Raw genomic sequence first — 21,155 nt, forward strand, 5'->3', positions numbered from 1 at the left:
GGGCCTTCAGGCTTGGAAGCGCTTAGGCTTAGCTGAGCATCTGAGGAGCCGTCTGTCTGATGGGCACATGCCGACTCCTGCCCACTTTTAGTGCAAAAAGATTGCAAATGTTGCAGATGAGTCCTGGAAACTGGTGAAGAGAAGAGGATTGAGATGGAGGGGCAGTAGGAATCCCAAATGATTTTCCTTCTGAAACGAGACTCAAGAAGTGTGAAGTGCAAGGTTCCTGCTCAGCAAGCTATAGGTCCGACAGGTGAGGTCCCTGAATTGTCACCAGGTTAGCAGTCTGCAGGCACACAGACCTCGACACCCGCGCTCACCCCCTAAGTGCACACTGGAGGTAGGTGTATAGATAGTTACTGCAGGGAAGACAGTGGCTCTCCACCAGCTCAAGAAAAGGAGGCTTCATGTCTGTTCCTCCCTGCCCCAAACTCTCCTCTCCCCTTGGGCCGTAGTGAGTGGAGGATACAACACGAATGGGCGCGAGGCCCTCCCTTGGAAGACTAAAGAACCCAGGGCATTTAATAAATAGCTACATAATTCATTTTTTTAACCACGTTGAAACACACAGCAAGTTGAATATTTATTTAAAAATAAATCTCAAAAATATCTATTGACAGTACAGTAAGAGGGGCATGTGCAAACAACAGAAAGGGGGAAGTCAGTCCTGCTGTGGGAAGCCCACACATCAGTGTGTTGGAGCAAAGTTCACGAAGGCCATGGGCTGACTGAGCTGTGGTGTACGAAATGACATTCAGCTAATACTGGACTTGGTTCACCTTTGACACCTGGAGAGGTGGGAAAGCCAGGGGGTGGGGAGTCCAGCTGGGTATCCTTGTGTTTAGGAAGGGGGCGGCCAAGGGATGAGCCTTTGGGAGAGGCCCCGTGTGGCAGGAGGGCTCATTTCACAAGCCAACAGGCCTCTAGCTCGCCGCTCCAGGTGGATGTTTGGTGACCTGAAGGGCCCTTCCCAGTCCAAGTTGGCTTTGCAATGGGAGGGGTAGGTGCGGCGAGGGTCCCAGAGACAGAAATCCTCTTCCTCTTTAAGGGAAAAAACAAAACAACAAAACAAAACCAAACCCCAAAAAAGAACCAACTGAACAGGGAGTGGAGAGATTAGCAAAATGAATCTGAACGGAAGTGCCACCTTCTCCCTTGTCAGACAACAAAGCAGCCATTGGTTGAGACATCTGAGTCGCTAAGTGAACTCCCACGTGGACACAGCCAGCCCACGATCTCTGCCACCTACATGGTCAAGTGCAGGCCTCCGCCTCTGAGATCAATGCGTTAGTACTTCTTCACTGTGAAACCCGAAAGGTCGGTTGATGTAGCCCTTGGAGCTGGAAGGGGCGAGGCCGGTCTATCTGTACACGAGATGGGAGAGCTGGGTGGACTTGTAGTTCAGCTGGTTGTTGGGCATGAACTTGTGCAGCTCACTCTTTTTGTAGCAGGGGTCATAATGGTAAGCGCTGAGGCAGGCGTCACACGAGACTTTTGAACACTGGGTGCAGGTGTTGGTGGCGCCTGGGCGGTTGCAGAAGCCACAGCGGGAAGTGGGCGTGGTGGAGGGCTTGGATTTGGAGTGAAGGTGCGGGAGGCGGTCGAGGCCCTGAGTCTGGCCTGGGTACTTCTCCCGCAGAGATGCCCCGTGGGCCAGGCTGTCATGAGTGGAGGCCTTGCTGGGGAAGGCGCTGGGCTTGGAAGCTGGAGGACAGGTGAGCAGGCTGTCACAGCGCTGGCAGAGGGAGGAGCTGCAGGACAGCCCGCAGCTTTGGCACTTGGAGAGGGCGGACTCTTTGGCAGGGGGCGAGCGCTTGTGGTAGAGGGAGTGGGCATCGTTTCTGAGCAGCCACACATCCGGCCGCAGAGCATCCTGCCGACGGTAGGCGGCCCTGGGTTCGGAGTCTGTGTACAGATCCACGTCATCCTGAGTGGAGAAGTAGGTACCGCGCAGCAGGCCCGGACCGTTGCTGGGGGAGGCGGGTGGAAGCGCATCCGGGCTGCCGTGGGGGGAGCTGGCCATGGTCAGCAGCGAAGGGGATGGGCGGATGATCTCATCCTTGAGGTCGTCCCCCACATCCGTTGCCACAGGCTCCTTCCGAAGACTCAATGAGGCCTTCAGGGGTGGCTTCCGGCTCTCCCAGTAGCTGTCATAGGCATCCACTGACCTCGAGGGCTTGGTCACGCGGGGCTTGTAGTAGTCCTTGGCCGCCCGCTCGCTGGCCGACTTCTGGAGTGCCACTCGTGACATTGAGGCCGTCAGGTGCTCCCGGCCCTCCGCCCGCCGCCGCAGGGCGTCCGAGCAGCCGCGCACATCCTCTGCACTGCTCTTGCGCTCGCTCACAATGTCCAGCTCGGAGTAGCCCTTGTCCTTCACTTGTGAGTGGATTTCTAGCATCTGCTCACACTCGACTTTGGCCAGAAAGAGCTCAAAGGAGACCATCTTCACTTGGAGGATCTCCACGAGCTCTCTGAGCTTGTATGCAGTGCCCAGCTCAGGTGCGTAGCCCATGCAGCTCAGGATGGCTCGGATGTCCTCTTCCAGTAATGTCGACTTGACATAATAAACAAAAGGGCCCGTGTAGGTCTAGAAGGGAGGGAGTAGAAAAGAAAGGTGGGGTTTTCTGTCAGAGACACAAGACAGAGACTATGTCAAAGCAAAGGATGTCCAGCTCTGAAGTGGGGCGGCGGGGAGAGGGCAGGGCAGCGAAGGATCTCAACAGCCTCACCCTGCGGGAGGCAGAAGACGCAGGGTCTGGGGCTTGCTAAGCACTCAGGAATTGTGCAAGGAAATGACCCAGCAGCTCCTTTTTTTTTTTGAGATGGAGTCTCGCTCTGTCACCCAGGCTGGAGTGCAGTGTCGGGATCTTGGCTCACTACAACCTCCGCCTCCTGGGTTCAAGCGATTCTCCTGCCTCAGCCTCCTGAGTAGCTGGGATTACAGGCGCCCGCCACCACGCCCAGCTAATTTTTCTATTTTTAGTAGAGACAGGGTTTCACCGTGCTGGTCAAGCTGGTCTCAAACTCCTGACCTCATGATCCGCCCGCCTCGGCCTCCCAATGTGGTGGGATTACAGGTGTGAGCCACCGCGCCTGGCAGCAGCTACTTTCTTAAACACAGGAAGCAAAATCTCTTGCTTCCTAGTGGGGCACGAAGACTCTACTCCATATGAAGAGGGAGCCTGGGCAAACATGGCTGAATAAAGGGGCCAGATTACAGGCAGAACGCGGTGACAATCAGAACATTCCTCTCTGGTATTTCCATGAGAGGCTGAGTAACACGGCAGACTGAAGGGCCTGGCTAGGTGACAGCTCTCCTGTGCCATCCCCTCTCTTGATTACCACTCCTCCCATGGCAGAATGAAGCAGCCTGGCTAGGTGACAGCTCTCCTGTGCCATCCCCCGCGTGGTCTGATTCAGGATCCCTCTCTCAATTCCCCCTCCTCCTCTACTGTTCCCACTTAGTACAGAACACCCCTCAGCTTGCTGGGACCGCTGAGAAGCTTCCTAACTGCTCTCCCCATCCCTCCCACCTCCCCCCACCCCTCTACAGCCTACTTCCCATACCACAGCCAGAATGACCCTCTTCAGATGCAAGCCAGATCCCACACTGCCTCCTTCCCCGCCTACTCAGAACAAATCCAAACCTTGCCCTGGGCCACAAGACCCTGCATAACCTGGCTGCCCCTGCCTTCCCAGCTTCTCTGCTTAAGGTGTGGCAGCCGGGCCAGAAACGGTTCAGAGGTGATGCTGGAGAGACGGGGAAGGTTCGGAGCCCGGAAGGATCTGAGAGCAGAGGATAGATGGGATCAGACTGGCATAGCCTCTCAGGAGGGACTGCCAGGGGCAGGAAGAGAGAAGGAGGGCCTGTATGGAGGCTGCTCCAGGACCTCACCTTGATGCTTCTGAATTCCTTCTTCCATGGGTAGAGGAAGAGGTTGATGCCCACCGTCTCCAGCATGCTGAAAGCGCCGTGCAGAGCCCGCAGGCTGGAGGATCTGAGCGAGCGCAAGGAGCTCTCCACCACCTCGTAGAACTGGATCAGCCGGAATCGATAAAAGGGATCCACCTTGTGCAGGCTGAGCAGGGTTGAGGCTGCCACCCGCAGGCACTCATCGCTGCCAGACCGCTGCCTGCTGGTGGTGGTATCCACTTTGCTCTCATGGAACTGCACGTACTTCCGAAATAAGTCATCCTTGAATTTAGTATCCATTGAACTGGGCTTCCCCATCCGATCGAGGGGGGCTACCTTATCTCCTCCATGGCTTCTGGATTAGAGGCAGGGACATCACTAAAAGCATGGACATGTTGCCGCCTGGACCAGCGGAGTGCTCTGGAAGGAGGGGAACAAGAAGCATGTCATTCCTCGATACGGTCGCGCTTCGGCTTCAGGCCGCTGAGGCAAAATGAACAGCAGAACTGGCCTGGGCTACACTGGACCCCAGCAGCACATTACAGAGCATGTGCTACAAGCAGGGTTACAACAGAGGCCAGAGAGAGATGGACCTTGACTTTGTTGTGCTCACAAATGAAAAATACGATTAATATTCCTGAAAGAGAAATTCGGGTGAGTACAGCAGGGGCTCCTGTCCTGGTTTCGTTGGGGAAGGGCGAGTTTAGGAAAGCCCTCTTGAGACAGCAACAGACCTGAAGGATGAGGAGTTTGTCAAGCCAAGAGGCCGGGGAAGGAGTCGCAGTAGAGGAAGGCCCTGAGCTAATAGTACCAGAGGCTCCAGACACGTGACGAGCTTCACACACACTAACTCGCTTACTTTTTTTTTGAGATGGAGCCTTGCTCTGTAGCCCAGGCTGGAGTGCAGTGGCGTGATCTCAGCTCACTGCAACCTCCGCCTCCCGGGTTCAAGCGATTCTCCTGCCTCAGCCTCCCAAGTAGCTGGGATTACAGGCACCTGCCACCACGCCTGGTTAATTTTTGTATTTTTAGTCAAGATGGTGTTTCACCATGTTGGCCAGGCTGGTCTCGAACTCCTGACCTCAAGTGATCCACCAGCCTCGGCCTCCCAAAGTGCCAGGATTACAGGTGTGAGCCCCCATACCCAGCCTCACTTTTTCTTCTTAAACATTCCTAGGAGAGAGGCGCTACAGGCAGCCCCAGTGGACCATGTGCAAACTGAGACACAGACATTAGAAACTGCTCAAGGTAGGCCAGGCACAGTGGCTCACATCTGCAATTCCTGAACTTTGGAAGGCTGACGGGGGAGGATGGCTTGAGTCCAGGAGCTCGAGACCAGCCTGGGAAACACGGTGAAACCACGTCTCTACAAAAATACAAAAAAATTTTTAAGAAAAAGAAACTGTCCAAGGTTATAGAACTCTCAGGAGGCAGAGAAGCTGAGCTCAGAACCCAGGCAATCTGGCTCCAAAGTCCATGCCCTTACCCACCACACCCTGCTTTCCTGAGACAGGAAGCCTGGCACAGTAACAGAACTGCAGCCAGTGAGGCCGAGGCCGCGAGGGCAGGGGCGTGAGGAGAGGCAGATGCCAGCATCAGCGGGACCCTCAGCCCCAAGGCCGCAAGAGAACATTCAGAATTTGATATTTTATACAAAGAGACACGTGAAGCCACTGAAAAGTTTACAGCGAGGGGAGAGAGATACGGTCTTGTTTACAATTTTCAAAAGAGGCCACCGTGGCTACCGGCCCCTGGAGTGCTGTTACCGGCCTTTGACAGCCTGCGGCCCCTTTATCACCAGAGCGCTTGACAGCCCCCTGTTGGGAGAGGATAGAATGTTCTGAGCTGGGACACAGGCTTTATACAATCTTGTCATCTGCTTAGCCACTTGTTAGTAGAACAGGCACAGATCCAGCAATATTCTTGTCACCACAATGCTGGGAGCGAATCCGGATTAATGGAGGGACACTGCCAGGGCCAGGGGAGACAACACGCGCAGGGTCACGGACACGGGGTCCAAGGCCAGGCACCTGCGAGCGAGGCCAGGGCTGCTTCTCCAGGTTACTTGGGCAAATTGCTCCACCTCCCTGGGTGTCGGTTTTCTCTATAAAACGGGGTTAATAATAGCGCCTCTGTCCAGAGCTGGCGAGAGGATTATGCATGATGGAATATGAAGCTGCTCAGAGAGCCAGCTCTGGGAAGTCCTTGATGGCCATTGCTGTTGTCTGAAGGTGCTGTACCCCTAAGCGGACAGGCCTTCTCTGAGTGGGGCAAATACCTCTGACTGGGTGGTAGATGTGCATTTTCACATGCTCTGGTCCTGCTGCTCCTGCCCAGAAGCTCCGTGGGTGCAGGACTGTGACCATCTTGCTCAGTAAGGTGACCTGTGTGCTTCATGTCTGCTGAGTGTGGGAGACGGCAAGGGGCTGAGAGAAGCTGCAGCAGGACTGGGCCTGGCATGTGAGGGACTCCTTTAGCAGACCTGTGTTCAGCTAGGAAGGTCCTATGAGCCCAGCAACTATCAGGAGGTCAACAAAATCATCCTCATCTCAAAGAGCCAGTAGTCTGGCTCCTCCACGGATTTTGTCCCCAGGAGGAGACTCCTGGGAGTACTAATGGTGCAGTGAGAGGTGGGATGTGTAGCAAAACTAGGGACACAGAGAGGCCACTGTCTCCAACACACTGCACTGCTGAGGGAGCCCAGTGCTACAGCGACAAATAAGGCTGAGGAGTACAGGAGGCAAACACATCCACTTAGGGGCCAGGTGCGGGGGCTCACGCCTGTAATCCCTGAACTTTGGAAGGCCAAGGCAGGAGGACTGCTCAAGGCCAGGAGTTCGAGACCAGCCTGGGCCACATAGCAATACCCTGTCTTTACAAAAGAAAACAAAATCCACTTGGGATAAAATTCTGCCTCATGAAGATTCTCATCATTCAGGCCTCAGCTCAAACATCAGCCTCTAGAGGTACCACCCTATCTCGCCTTCCCAGTTCCACATTGTCACATTCTCCTACGATAACCACAATCTGAAACTATCAACTTTATTCATTTATTAGCTTCCTCTCTTTGTCCACCCCTCACCCTCCCTGGTAAGCTGGTAAGCTCGTGGTAAGCTCCATAAAGGCAAGGACCATGTCTGTGTTGTTCACCACGATGCCTAACACAGAGCCTGCCTGTGCTTGATAAAGTAGGTGAAATGGATGCTGCAGCCAGGCACGGTGGCTCACGCCTGTAATCTTAGCACTTTGGGAGGCCAAGGCAGGTGGATTGCCTGAGCTCAGGAGTTCGAGACCAGCCTGGGCAACACGGTGAAACCCCGTCTCTAAAAAAATTTTAAAAAAAATTAGCCAGGTGTGGCAGCATGCGCCTGTAATCACAGCTACTCGGGAGGCTGAGGCAGGAGAATTGCTAGAACCCAGGAGGTGGAGGCTGCAGTGAGCCGAGATCACCCCATTGCACTCCAGCCTGGGCAACAGAGCGAGACTCCGTCTCTAAAAAAAAAAAAAAAGAAAGAAAAAAAGAGAAATGGATGCTGCAAAGGATGTCTGCATTCACGATGCCATCACTTTAGTTTCTCATTGGTACCTCCCAAGAATCCTGGGAGATCAGCTGGAGAGCAAAGAAACGGGCTCAGAAAGATGGCATGAGGTACAACAAGTAGCTCAAGGTTAGCAGATGATGGACCCGATAATCCAAGCCTGGCCTTCTGACTTGGAACCTGTATTCCTCTCACCACCCCACTATTCCCATGTCCAGCAAGCATTTCTGCAGTCCCCACCCTCTGCCTGAGCTGGACCCAGTCGGGGAATGGGGATGGGTGGGACAGGTAGAGGACAGCAATAAAGGAGACACATCCTGCCTGCAGCTCTAGCTGGAAGAGCATACCACCCAGTATCAAAGTAGGTATGTGCTCTAACTTCATACTGTTCTGTCCATAAAAAAATAAACAATTTAAAATGTATATTCTCTTAAAAAATAAAAATGTAGGCCAGGCGCGGCGGCTCACGCCTGTAATCCTACAACTCTGGGAGGCCAAGGTGGGTGGATCGCCTGAGACTGGGAGTTTGAGACTAGCCTGGCCAACATAGCGAAACCCCGTCTCTACTAAAAATACAAAAGTTAGCTGGGCGAACACCTGTAATCCCAGCTACTCAGGAGGCTGAGGCAGGAGAATGGCGTGAACCCAGGAGAGAGAGGTTGCAGTGAGCTGAGATCGTGCCATTGCACTCCAGCCTGGGCAACAGAGCAAAAACTCCATATCTACATAAATAAATGTATTGCACCACTGGAGAGGATAGTCACACATGCATTTACCATTCTTGACTTATCTAAGAGAAGCTGCCATCACGCCTCTGGCCCCAGGGTCTGTTTTTTGGTAGTCTGAGAACCATTCAAACACAGAGACATTAAGCTTCCGAATACTGCTGTAATTTTTCTCCAAGGAAGTCAGCCTTGAACTCAAAGAGACTGATTTTTTACAAAGTCAGCCAGTCTCAAGCTCGGCTCAGCGTCTGCTGCTCTATAATCGCACCACAGTCCACACCCTTGTTTGTTGCTGAAAAACAATAAATAAAGGAAAGGCATCCAAACAGCCCAGCTGATGTTCAAAATACTCACAATAAGGACAGGAAGCCTATCTAAAACAAATCTCAAACCAACCTGGGTAGGTGAGGGAAAAGGCGGAAGAAAGTAAAAGCTAAAAGATAATTAAGGGCAAGACAAGCCTGGACAACATAGTTAGACTCCGTTTCTACAAAAAAAAAAAAAAAATTAGGTGGGTGTGGTGACATGCACCTGTAGTCTTAGCTACTTGGGAGTCTGAGGTGGGGGGATCCACTGAGCCCAGGAGTTTGAGGCTGCAGTGAGCTATGATGGCACCACTGCACTCCGGCCTGACCTTGTCTCAATCAGTCAATAAGGAAAGGAAAGAAAGAGACTAACAATTACTGAGGTTCTACTATGTGCTAAGCATTGGGCTTCCCACTTTACCTACATCATCCCATTTAATCCTCACAACTCTATAAGGAAAACAGGCTCTCCCATTAAAACAACCTGCCCAACAGAGTTTGAAAGGGTCAGAGCTGGAATCTGAACTCTTGTTGGCAGGCCCTTGATGCCTGGGCTTTCTCCAATTTACCTCACTCATTTATTGTTATATCAGTACCACTTACCAAGGGATTACTGTGTGGCAGCCCTCTGCTAACTGCTCTGTGAAAACCAATGAAATCCATAGGATAGATCCAAGGTTAAAGAGGAAACTGAGGCTCGGAGAGGCCAACTCACTTACCCTAAGTTGTAAGGCTAGGAAGAAGTGGATCTGAGCTCTGAACCTAGGTCTAACGCCAAAACTCCGACTCTTGCAAAGCCATCCTGCTGCATCTGCTGGACAGCTCTACTCGAAAGTGTTTGGCTAAGTTAGAATGCCTTATGGCGGCGCGAGCAGAGTTGAGTTACAAAAATTCCTGTAGTAGCAAAATTCCCATCTTCCCACACCGAATGGGGCTAGGAGAGCTAATCTCTGTATGATGTAAGCTCAAGGGGCAAGGAAAGAGGCTGGTCAGAGACATCGGCCAGTGATGAAGCAGCTGACATCATCCCTGCTGAAAACATTTTCTGAGAATACAAGATGCCTTGTAGCTGGTCATAGCTGGTGTTTTTTCTGAGCACAGAGCCAGCAATTCATTCCCAGCACTCTGCAAGAACAACAAAATACGCTCTCTGCAAAAACATCGTGGTTACAGGAGACCGAGACAGCCCAGCGACAGAAGCTGTTAATTTCTCCAAGCAACCCAAGGATTGGAACGCCAAGCCGTGCCAGTCTGGTGGAAAAAAAAAAAAAAACCCAAAAAACAAAAAAACAGCACTGTGAATATCCTGAACACAGAGACAGGCAGGTGCCCAGAGTCAACGGCTCCAGTCAGCACCTCCTGCACCCACAATCTAGGTACCTTCTTGAAAAGCAAGTCAATGGAAAAAGAGATACTGCACAGTCAGTGAGGCAGTGGCTTCTTTAGTTATTTTTTGAACATCTAAGAGGAAAGCTGTATCTGTTTAGAGTCCCACTGCATGGAAGTGAAGTGATTCCGAGTAGCTAAGCATTAGCTTGGCTTTACCTCAGCTGGCCCATTCAAGCAGAAATGTTCCCCAAGCAGCATTTGAAGGCGCCCCCTCTCTGCACAGGCAGAGCTATTTTGGTCTGTGCACTGCCCCTGTCCACAGGTTTACACATCCCTGGTCTAGCTCCATCAGCCTCCAAACAGGAGACGGGGAAGTCAGTTCAACCCCCTCCACCTCCCCACCCACACCAATGCACTCGTTCCAAGCAAGAGGCTCCGAGAAACATCCAAGGCACCTTCCACTGGCTGCGAAACACCAGAAGGTCCCCACACTCCTACTAGATTCCAAAGAAATTCACACAGAGTCCTTCCAAACCTCTGAAAATAACCTCAGCGGTGCTGAAAGAAGCTTCCCTAGCGGCAGCTGCCTCTCTCGGAGAAGCTCTGAAGGAAGCTGTTTCCCTCCCTGCAGGGGACAGAAGCTGGCGGCTGCTAAGTCCCACCTCGGTCATTCCTACAGCCTCGGGGGACCACGTCAGTTGTGAAAAACAGCCCAGTCTCAAATTCTGCCCCCCCCCCCCCACGGGTTCGTGAATTGAATGAAGTAACAGGAACTATCACTTATTGGACGCCTGCTGTATGCCAGAGGCCCTGCATGATCTCATTCCATCTCCACTCCAGCCCTAGCAACCAGGTTCAATCACACTTAAATAGGCAACTGAGGCTCTTAAAATGAAGTGACTTATCCAAGGTCACACAGTGAGTACAAACCCAGGTGTGCCGCCAGAGCCTGAACTGGGAACCCCTGCGCGGTAACTGCCTCGTGGCGAAATCGGGGTGTCCTCCTGTTTGGCCAGTCGCCGAAGAGGGGTGTTCCTCTTGAGCGGCCCTGAGCCACCCTCGGCGGGTCCCAGGAGCCTGCAAGGCAGCTCCCGGGAGAATGGGGATCCTGAGGATAGGCTGGGGGTCCCGGGAGCGCCGAAACAGCGGGCCCACCTGTAGTCCTGCCTGCCGTGAGGGGACCCCGCTCCCGGGCCAGCCGAGCCCTGCCGCTGTCTGGCGCCCCCTCCGCCTGGGGAAGCCCCGGAGGCAGTTTCCGCCCGCGGCCGCCCGTCACTCACCCTGACACTGCCGCCGAGGACGGCCCGGCCGAGGGAAGCAAGCGAGAGGAGCGGCTGCCGCTGGAGCCGGGCCCCGTCGGGCTCTAGCCTCTTCGGCCGGCTGCAGGGGTACTGAGACCAGTACCCGGGGGCCAGCAGCGACCCGGAAACACTCGGCCCGGAAGTGATGTCACCAGGAGGCGGGCCCGAAGAGACGGTGGACCACGGCTGCGCGCTGGCTCCGGGAAGCGGTCGATGCCCGCGGCCGACGGAGACTACAAACCAGAGGCGGAGGACAAAGCGGAAGGCCGAAGAGCGAGGACGAAACCGGCGGAACCGCACTTTGGAGCCTAACGAGCCATCGCTGCGTCTGAGACTGAGACCCGGTAGTAAACAGGCCGGACGTGACGCAAGCCGCTCGGCCTAGGGATGGTGGCTGGCCGGGTTGTCATGGAAACCGCACCGGAGCCGGGAGCTGGGAGCTATGAGTGCTGACTGCGTGAACTCGGCCTCCACTTCCCGGACCTGCCACTTATCATGATCCACGAGCTGTACTCATGACTCCGCACAAGCAAGCAGGGGCTGACGGTCGGATCCCTCGCCCCCATTTTACGGACAGAAGTACTGAGGCTCAAAAAGAGCCAGTGAGATGCTGAAATCACGCGTGATTGGAATCCAGCCTTGTTAGGGCTGCGGGTGTTACGGGCCGTGGGCGGCGGTTAAGAGCGTGGGTTCTGTTTTTAGTTTTGCCACTTACTAGCTGTGTGACCTTGGACAAGTTACCTAACCTCTCTGAGCCTCAGCTTTCTAACCTGTAATATTAAATAATAAAGCCAGGCGTGGTGGCACGCGACTGTAGTCCCAGCTAGTCAGGAGGCTGAGGCGAGAGGATGGCTTGCTCCCAGGTGTTCGAGACCAACCTGGGCAACATAACGAGGCCACGTCTCTTAAAAAAAAAAAAAAAAAAAAAAAAAAAAAAAGCCGGGCACGGCGGCTCACGCCTGTAATCCCAGCACTTTCGGATAAACTATATATATATATAATCTGACATCCCCACCAGACTCTGAGCTTCTTATTCATCTATTTCCCCCCGAGCTCTGCACATGTCTGATGAGGAGGCACACAATAGATGTTCATTGATTGTAGGATTCTCACTCTGAGTCTTGGTGACCCCAGCTAAAACCGGTGGGGCTTGTGTGATGAGTCAGTGACACAATACTGGGAAACGTTTGGAGAACCAGCAATCTGCTGTCCAAAAGTAGCATTACTGTGTTTACCTGTCGTTGCCTGAGCACCGCTCAAGGTCCCTGTGTTCTTTATCAGCTCATGTTTAAGCTCCTCTCTTAATTATCTGCAATGTGATGATGTTCACAGGAATTCCATCTGAGACAACTGTCCCACCTTAAGTCTGCCTTTTACAGCAACTCAGCACTCTGGTTTGGTAGCTCTTACAATATTGCATTTTCACGTGGGGCTGCTTAAAAAAGTCCCCTCCAGCTCTGTGGGTCTGTGACAGGCAAAAGAGAAACAAAGATTTTGAAGAAGGGCTTTACCAGTAGGAAACCCTGGTCATCAAAACTTGGTGGTATCTACTATCAGAAAAGACCCAAAGTCTCCAAAGACAGTCACATTTCTCTTTTTTTTTTTTTATTTTTTTTGAGACGGAGTCTCGCTCTGTCACCCAGGCTGGAGTGCAGTGGCACGATCTCAGCTCACTGCAAGCTCCGCCTCCTGGGTTCACGCCATTCTCCTACCTCAGCCTCCGGAGTAGCTGGGACTACTGGCACGCGCCACCACGCCTGGCTAATTTTTTGTATTTTTAGTAGAGACGGGGTTTCACCAAGGTGGTCAGGATGGTCTCCATCTCTTGACCTCGTGATCCGCCCACCTCGGCCTCCCAAAGTGCTGGGATTACAGGCGTGAGCCACTGTGTCCGGCCATGTTTCTCATCTTTTAAACACAGTTGAAGGCTTGTGATTTCTCTACTTGGTGATGTAGAAATGACAGGAGCGTCCTTTCCCGACTTTATTATATAATGATTAGCAGATTATGTAAGGGTCACGTGACAATGATTAGGCACTTCTACTTCCGAAGAGCCAACAACACGAACAATCTACCTACCTCTTTCTATTTTTTAGTTTTTTTTCCCATCACCAAAGTAATACATGATTCCAACAATACAGAGGAGTATAGAACAAAAAGCAAAACAGAAAAGCTACCCCATGACCCAGTAATTGGATTTCTCAAAATCTGCTAGAGAAACATACACTGTGCCCAAAGAGACGTGTTGCATCATTGTTTCTAATGCAAAAGCAATAATAGGAAATATTTAAATCTCCATCACTGGGGTAATGGTATATCCATACTAACAAATACTGTGGATCACTTAAAAAGGGTGATGCATGGCCGGGTGCGGTGGCTCACGCCTGTAATCTCAGTACTTTGGGAGGCCGAGGTGGGCGAATCACGAATCACGAGGTCAAGAGGTCGAGACCATCCTGGCTAACACGGTGAAACCCTGTCTCTACTAAAAATACAAAAATTAGCCGGGTGTGGTAGCGGGCGCGGTAGCGGGCGCGGTAGCGGGCGCCTGTAGTCCCAGCTACTCGGGAGGCTGAGGCAGGAGAATGGCATGAACCTGGGAGGCAGAGGTTGCAGTGAACCGAGATGGCACCACTGCACTCCAGCCTGGGCTACAGAGTGAGACTCTGTCTCAAAAAAACAAAACAAAAAAAGTCAACTGGGGACACGAACACAGATACAGATATCTGTCTTTCATTCCACAAACACACATTTATGTGATCTGTATTAATATCTTTCTCCCCCAGAAGTCAGTGAACTCCATGAGGACAAAACTATGTCTGTTTTGTTGACAATTATATTACTACTACCTGACATATATGCACTACCTAGCATGCAATAGGTTGTTCAACATAATTTGTTTCTGACCAGAATTTTCACTGAATACCTACCATGTGCCAAGTTTGATGTCAGATTTTTTTTTTTTAATTGAGACAGGGTCTCTCACTCTGTCACCCTGTCTGGAGTGTAGTGGCATGATCATAGCTCACGGCAGCCTCAACCTCCTAGGCTCAAGCGATCCTCCCACCTTAGCCTCCTGAGTGGCGGGGACCACAGTTGCACACCACCACATCTGGCTAATTTTGTTAACTGTTTTGTAGAGGAAGGGTCTCGCAATTTTGCCAAGGCTGCTCTCAAACTCCTGGGCTCAAGTGATCCTCCCACCTTGGCTTCCCAAGGTGCTGGGATTACAGGCATGAGTCACCATGCCCAGCCTGATGTTAGGTTTAAAGGGCATAACTGTGAGTGAGACAGACACAGTTCCTGCCCTCACAGAGCATCCAGTCTCCTTAACAGAAAGAGAATATTCATAACATAGGAGTAGGATTAATAAAACCCTAGAATTCAGGATAGAAGATGGTAAATGATATGAGAGGGGTATAGAGCTTAGAGCATGGAGAAGTGACCTCTGACAGGGTAAATGAAGGATAGCCTCCAGGAGGAAGTAGCATTTGAGCTGCGCTTTGAGTGGCCTGGACATGTGAGGATGTCCAGCTTTCCTTCCAGCTGGAGTAAAGGGAGCAATCAAAGGCAAGGACCTGAGATCAAAAACTCGGCTACCTGTGGCTGGGCTCAGTGGCACAAGCCTGTAATCCCAGCACTTTGGGAGGCCGAGGCAGACGGATCTCCTGAGGCCCAGAGTTTGAGACCAGCCTGACCAATACAGTGAAACCCCATCTGTACTAAAACCACAAAAATTAGCCAGCCTGTAGTAGTGCCCGCCTGTGGTCCCAGCTACTCAGGAAGCTGAGGCTGGAGAATCGCTTGAATCTGGGAGGCGGAGGTGGCAGTGAGCCAAGATCACGCTACTGCACTCTAGCCTGGGACACAGAGGGAGACCCTGTCTCAAAAAAGCAAAAACAAAAACACAAACTCAGCTACCTGCAAGCACATAATGTGGGCAAATACGAGGTACTAGAATACTATAGCCTCACACTGCGTAGGACCAGAAATGAGTAATGTAATCTAACATGGTACCCGGCTCACAGTAGGCATCCAATAAGTACTTCAGTGAGAAAACAAATATTGTTGAATTCCTTCCATGCTTCAGCTGACTTGTGGCCAAGATCCCCGCTCACCAGGCATGACCAGATACTCTGATTTTTGGAGAGGAGTTAGAGATCCAGATTGTTTGTTTATTTATTTATTTAAAGATAAGGTCTTGATCTGTCATCCAGACTGGAGTACAGTGGCATGATCATGGCTCACTGCAACCTCAAACTTCTGGACTCAAGGGATCCTCCCACCCCAGCCTCCCACACAGCTGGGACTACAGGCTCATGCCATCATGCCCAGTTAATTATTTTCTGAAGACATGGGATCTTGCTGTGTTGCCCAGGGTGGTCTCAAACTCCTAGCCTCAGGTGATCCTCCCACTTCGACCCACCAAAGTGCTGGGATTACAGGCACCAGCCACTGCGTCCAGCCTGGAATCCAGATTTTTAAATAAAATTTCTTAATTATAAACAATATTTGTAAATATACTTCCTGTTTCTACCTGTTGAGAGGGCCTAGAAGAAATGGCACCCCTGTAGCAACAAGCACATAGACTAAGACTAACCAGATCTTAGTCCATGGAACCAGGGCTTCCTGGAGAAATGGCTGATTCCCAGCGGTAGGTCAGGGAAATTACAACATGAGGTTGGAACATGTTATTGAGCCAGAAAGTAGGAAGTGCCCAAAGAACAATGGGACGTGTTGAAAGCACACAAAAGCCAGGATGGAGGGTCCCTATTGGCCAGATATGGGGCAATGTGAGTATCAAAATAAATAATAATAACAGATTATAATAACTTAATTGTGGGGAGAGAAGTTATGAGCCCATACTAATGCTAAACATAAAATATCATGCTTCAGCCAGGCATGGTGGCTCATGCCTGTAATCCCAGCACTTTGGGAGGCCGAGGCAGGTAGATCATCTGAGGTCAGGAGCCTGGTCAACATGATGAAACCCCATCTCTACAAAAATACAAAACAAAATTAGCTGGGCATGATGGTGGGTGCTTGTAATCCCAGCTACTTGGGAGGCTGAGGCAGGAGAATTACTTGAACCCAGAAGGTGGAGGTTGCAGGGAGCTGAGATTGCACCGTTGCACTCCAGCCTGGGTGACAGAGTGAGACTCTGTCTCAAAAAAAAAAAACAACAACCATGTTTTATTTTTTATTTTTTATTTTTTAGGCTAGTCAAGTGAAGCAATGGGAATGGAGAAGAAACAAATCTATAACTGGTTGTGATGAATTAGTCGTAAGCACCACTGCAATTGGACCAGTCAATACCATGGTTATCACAGGAGCGTGGCTGAGGCTGTTTGGCCCTGAGTGCCAGGTCTGCACCCTGCACTAAGGATGGGTGAGGAACGACAGGCAGTCAAGCTGGTTGGTGCTACAGGTAACAATAGTACCTACCAAAATACAGGTTAAATGAGATAGTCCTTGTGACATGATAACATGTTAATTACTCAATTAGCATTAGCTATCATGAATCAATCCTTTTATATGTTTTAAAGCCTAGAGAAGCACTTTATCCATAGTGGCTGCTTATTACATTTATTACATTTCTCTTGACTGAATGAAATGATACAGTTTTGCTAACTACTAGCTCTTACTTCCCATACTGTTTTCTTTTCAGGATCCTCACTCTCTGATCTAAGAGCATAATTTAATTGTGTTGTCAGACAGCTTATCTTCAGGATTATGACATGGAGTCAGACTGCCTGGGGCATCATATTTATTTATTTATTTATTTATTGAGACAGGGTCTCTCTCTGTCGCCCAGGCTAGAGTGCAGTGGTGCCATCTTGGCTCACTGCAACCTCCACCTCCCAGGCTCAAGCGATCCTCCTACCTCAGCCTCCCAAGTAACTGGGACTACAGGCGTGCGCCACCATGCCCTTGTATTTTTTGTAGATACAGGATTTATTCATGTTGCCCAGGCTGGTCTCAAACTCCTGAGTTCAAGCAATCCACCTGCCTTGGCCTCCCAAAGTGCTGGGATTACAGGCGTGAGCCACTGTGCCCAGCCTCATCATCTTTCTAAGCCTCAGTTTCCCCACCTGTAAAATGGAGCTGATCATAGTATCTTCTTCATAAGGTTATTTTGCATATTGAATGGGATAACATGTGCAAAGAAGTTCCCCCAGTGCCTGGAAGGCAGTGATCCTGCAGCAAATGTTATCCACGATTAGGATTCTTGTTGTCCCACATGAATTTGCTGGGTGCTACAGATTCTGTCTGGCTCCCAAAGCTCAGAATTCATTCTGGCCTCCCACGGGTGGAGGCAGGGTTTGGGGGAGGTTTGTAACTCTAAAGATGGCACGTCTTGAACTGAAAGCTGGCGCTGTCAAGCTTCTTCACAATCAGTAAGAACGGCTTTCTTCCCCCTTTTCCCTAAATATAAACCCAACTGCCAATCGCTTTAGTCTTCATGTCTGCAGCAGGAGCAACCCACGAGTCCAAAGGTGAGGCAGCTGGCAGAGGGCTGTTGTTAGTGGGATCCACCCAGCCCAGCCCAGCTCCAGGGAGACACACTTCATGGGACTGGATGTGGGCAACTCAGCATTTCTTCCTTATTATTCTTAATTGCTCCTGAAAACAGTAACCCCAAAGTTACGAGCCCCAGTGTGTACCATAACAGTCTTTTAAAGTACTGGGTTTCAGGGCTGGGCACAGTGGCTCACTTGTGTAATCCCAGCACTTTGGGAGGCCAAGGCAGGCGGATCACTTGAGATCAGGAGTTCCAGACCAGCCTGGCCAACATAGTGAAACACCATCTCTAGTAAAAATACTAAAATTAGCCGGGCATGGTGGCGCATGCCTGTAATCCCAGCTACTTGGGAGGCTGAGGCAGGAGAATTGCTTGAACCAGGAGGTGGAGGTTGTAGTGAGCCGAGATTGCACCACTGCACTCCAGCCTGGGCAACAGAGCGAGACTCCATCGCAAAAAAAAAAAAAAAAAAAAAAAAAGTATTGGCTTTTAGAAGACCGCTTGCTGGAAGCAAACATCTTTGTCCTTCCCTCTCCCTTGAAGCAAGCAAAGGAAAGCCACACACAGGTTGTCCTTATTACATAGCAACATTATCCCTAGGCCAGAAGTCGAAGTAGGCTCTGGAGCCGAAAGGCTTAAGTTCAGATCCTAGCCCTGCCGCTTTCCATCTGTGTGACCTTGGACAAGCTATCTAACCTCTCTGGGACTGCCTCTATTTCCTTATCAGTAAAATGGGATTAATAGTACCCCTGAGGATTATTGAGAGATTAAATGAGCTAATAATATACGATGCCAAGTGCAGAGTGAGCATTCAACACAAGCTAGATATGACTGACTCAGTCACAGGGCTTGCCAGGCTGGGGTGTAGAGTCAGCCTCAGACCAATGGGGAACATAATGGGACTTATGCCATTATGGTCAGGCCTTGACACCTTGCATTTATGCTGCTCAAAAGAGTAGGATTTTGGCTAGGGGCCATGGCTCACACATGTAATCCCAATGCTTTGAGAGGGCGAAACTGGAGGATTGCTTGAGGCCAGAAGTTGGAGACCAGTCTAGGCTACATAGTAAAGCCCCATCTCTCCAAAAAATTTTAAAAATTAGGTAGACACGTAGCATGAGCCCATAGTCCTAGCTACTGGGGAGGCTGAGGTGGGAGAATCTCTTGAGCCCAAGAGTTTGAGGTTACAGTGAACTGTGATGGCACCACTGCACTCCAGCCTGGGCAGCAGAGCAAGACCCTGTCTCAAAAAAAAAAAAAAATGGTGTGGCTGGGCACAGTGGCTCATGCCTGTAATCCCAGCATTTTGGGAAGCCAATCTGGGTGGATCATTTGATGTAAGGAGTTCGAGACCAGCCTGGCCAACATGGTGAAACCCTGTCTCTACTAAAAATACAAAAAAATTAGCTGGACGTGGTGGCACACACCTGAAATCCCAGCTACTAGGGAGGCTGAGGGAGAAGAATTACTTGAACCGGGAGACAAAGGTTGCAGTGAGCCGAGATGGTACCACTGCACTCCAGCCTGGGAACAAAGTGAGACTCCATCTCAAAAAATAAATAAATAAATAAGTAACAGAAGATCTGGACAGACACTTCACAGAGGTAAAACATACAAATGGCCAATAAACAAATGAAAAGATACTCAACGTCATTAATCATTATGGAATCTAAAATTGCACAGTACCACTACACACTCACTAGAATGGCTAAAAGTGTCTGACAACCAAATGTTGGTGAGGATGTGAAGCAACTCATACCTTGTTAGTGGTCATGGGAAATAGTTGGAAAATGGCTTGGTTTGGCAGTTTCTAATAAAATTAAACACACATTGGCCGGGCGCGGTGGCTCACGCCTGTAATCCCAGCACTTTGGAAGGCCAAGGCGGGCAGATCACCTGAGATCAGGAGTTCAAGACCAGCCTGGCCAACATGGTGAAACCCCATCTCTACAAAAATACAAAAATTAGCCGGGCATGATGGCAAGTGTTTGTAATCCCAGCTACTCAGGAGGCTGGGGCGGAAGAATCACTTGAACCCAGGAGGCGGAAGTTGCAGTGAGCCGAGATCGTGCCATTGCATTCCAGCCTGGGCAACAACAAGACTCCATCTCAAAAACAAACAAACAAAAGAAAACAAATAAACAAACAAAAAAAAACAAAAAAAATTAAACACACATTTACGAAATGACCTGGAAATTCTACTTCTATGTGAATGCTTAGTTTTGAAATGTCTTGTTAATTGTGATGACTTTCTTCTATCCTTAGCCAATGTCTCAAGTCACAATATACACGAGGTGCAGTTTATTGTAGATGAAGGTGGATTCAAATCCCCTATTTCAATGTCTTCTTATTAGTATTCATTATTTGGTTGTAGTTCTTGTCAGATATTATGAGATCATTATGTTTTTACCTCATTATGTGGCTGACCCTTGATATAATAGAAACTGTAAAATGCTATGAGCTGGTGGGATAACTGATGAAATGCAATTTTCTGGAGGCAGTTTTTTTTAAATTTTTTTTTTTGAGACAGGCTCTCACTCTGTCGCCCAGGCTGGAGTGCAGTGGTGCAGTCTTGGCTCACTGCAACCTCTGCCTCCTGGGTTCAAGTGATTCTCCTGCCTTAGCCTCCTCAGTAGCTGGGATTAACAGGCATGCGCCACCACACCCAGCTAATTTTTGTATTTTTTTGGTAGAGACCGGGGTTTCACCATGTTGGCCAGGCTGGTCTCAAACTCCTGACCTCAAGTGATACACCGGCCTCTGCCTCCCAAAGTGTTGGGATTACAGGCGTGAGCCGCTGCACCCTGCCAGGGGCCGCATTTTTATGTGATCATCCCCGCGTGGCTTTCCTGTTTGAGACTGAATAATTCACTGTTACATTTCCAACACTTACCAGGATACTTAGCACATAGGGTTATTGGTTGAATGAATATTTACATGCCAGTGTCTCCTCTGTTAAGACTCCTTTTAGGCTGAGACTCTTTTTTTTTTTTTTAATTTTTGTTTTCAGGCAACGTACAGTAAGCCATGATGGGCAGAGGCAGGAAATACTTAGAGAACTGGAAAGAATAAAGGAGCCGGTGTTCTCTTCGCAGGGCCAGGTGAGTCTGTGAGATGCTCACACGCCCCCTGGTGGTGTCAGTAGGAATTCTTCCTGGCGCTCAGCAATTTGGCAATCTTGAAGAACCGGCTGAAATCAAGATGAAATTATCTGCCCACAGGTTTAAAAATGTAGCAATACATGATGGGGTAAATTATGCCTAACTTAGACAAGTATAGCGATAAATTTTACATGTGGCCTGAGGCTGATAGAACTGTGACGCCTGAGAGTTACAGGATTTGGGGGCTGGAGTTACTTCCGATTCGTCTTAACTGTTCTTAATGCATCATTGTTTATTTTTTCTTTTTTTAAGAGAAAAAAAAGTCACCCAGGCTGGAGTGCAATAGCACGATCATGGCTCATTGCAGCCTCAACGTCCTGGGGTCAAGCAGTCCTCCTCAGCCTCCCCAAGTGCTGAGC

At 50.2% G+C, this 21,155-nt stretch overlaps 1 protein-coding gene and 1 long non-coding RNA gene across 4 annotated transcripts; one reads left to right on the top strand and one right to left on the bottom strand.

Moving 5' to 3' along the window:
* Nucleotides 1-570: 570 nt before the first annotated feature.
* Nucleotides 571-11,292, bottom strand: SPATA2 (spermatogenesis associated 2). 3 transcript variants are annotated; one of them, XM_055373192.2, is made up of 3 exons: nucleotides 11,092-11,292; nucleotides 3,896-4,333; nucleotides 571-2,587 (listed from the first exon to the last, which is right to left on the bottom strand). In XM_055373192.2, the coding sequence occupies exons 2-3, from the start codon at nucleotides 4,229-4,231 to the stop codon at nucleotides 1,361-1,363; spliced, it is 1,563 nt and encodes a 520-aa protein (XP_055229167.1). In that variant the 5' UTR covers nucleotides 4,232-4,333; nucleotides 11,092-11,292; the 3' UTR covers nucleotides 571-1,360. The 3 variants fall into 3 exon arrangements, with proteins under 3 accessions (XP_055229167.1, XP_055229169.1, XP_055229171.1); XM_055373194.2 differs by having other exon boundaries at nucleotides 10,967-11,255; XM_055373196.2 differs by lacking the exon at nucleotides 11,092-11,292 and adding an exon at nucleotides 9,202-10,527.
* A 39-nt stretch (nucleotides 11,293-11,331) lies between these two features.
* LOC129529154 (uncharacterized) lies at nucleotides 11,332-20,742 on the top strand. The gene is made up of 3 exons (XR_008674594.1): nucleotides 11,332-11,797; nucleotides 16,331-16,540; nucleotides 20,646-20,742. It is a non-coding gene; the product is annotated as an uncharacterized lncRNA (long non-coding RNA).
* Nucleotides 20,743-21,155: the final 413 nt, after the last annotated feature.

The sequence above is a fragment of the Gorilla gorilla genome, chromosome 21 (genome assembly GCF_029281585.2).
Source record: "Gorilla gorilla gorilla isolate KB3781 chromosome 21, NHGRI_mGorGor1-v2.1_pri, whole genome shotgun sequence".
NCBI lineage: Eukaryota > Metazoa > Chordata > Mammalia > Primates > Hominidae > Gorilla > Gorilla gorilla.

Bases quoted from the DNA above. Each gene is read 5' to 3' on its own strand.
- SPATA2 (XM_055373192.2), bottom strand. From the start codon at position 4,231: ATGGGGAAGCCCAGTTCAATGGATACTAAATTCAAGGATGACTTATTT. The intron at 2,588-3,895 runs GTGAGGTCCTGG...CCTCCCTTCTAG, and splicing joins AGGAATTCAGAAGCATCAAG to ACCTACACGGGCCCTTTTGT.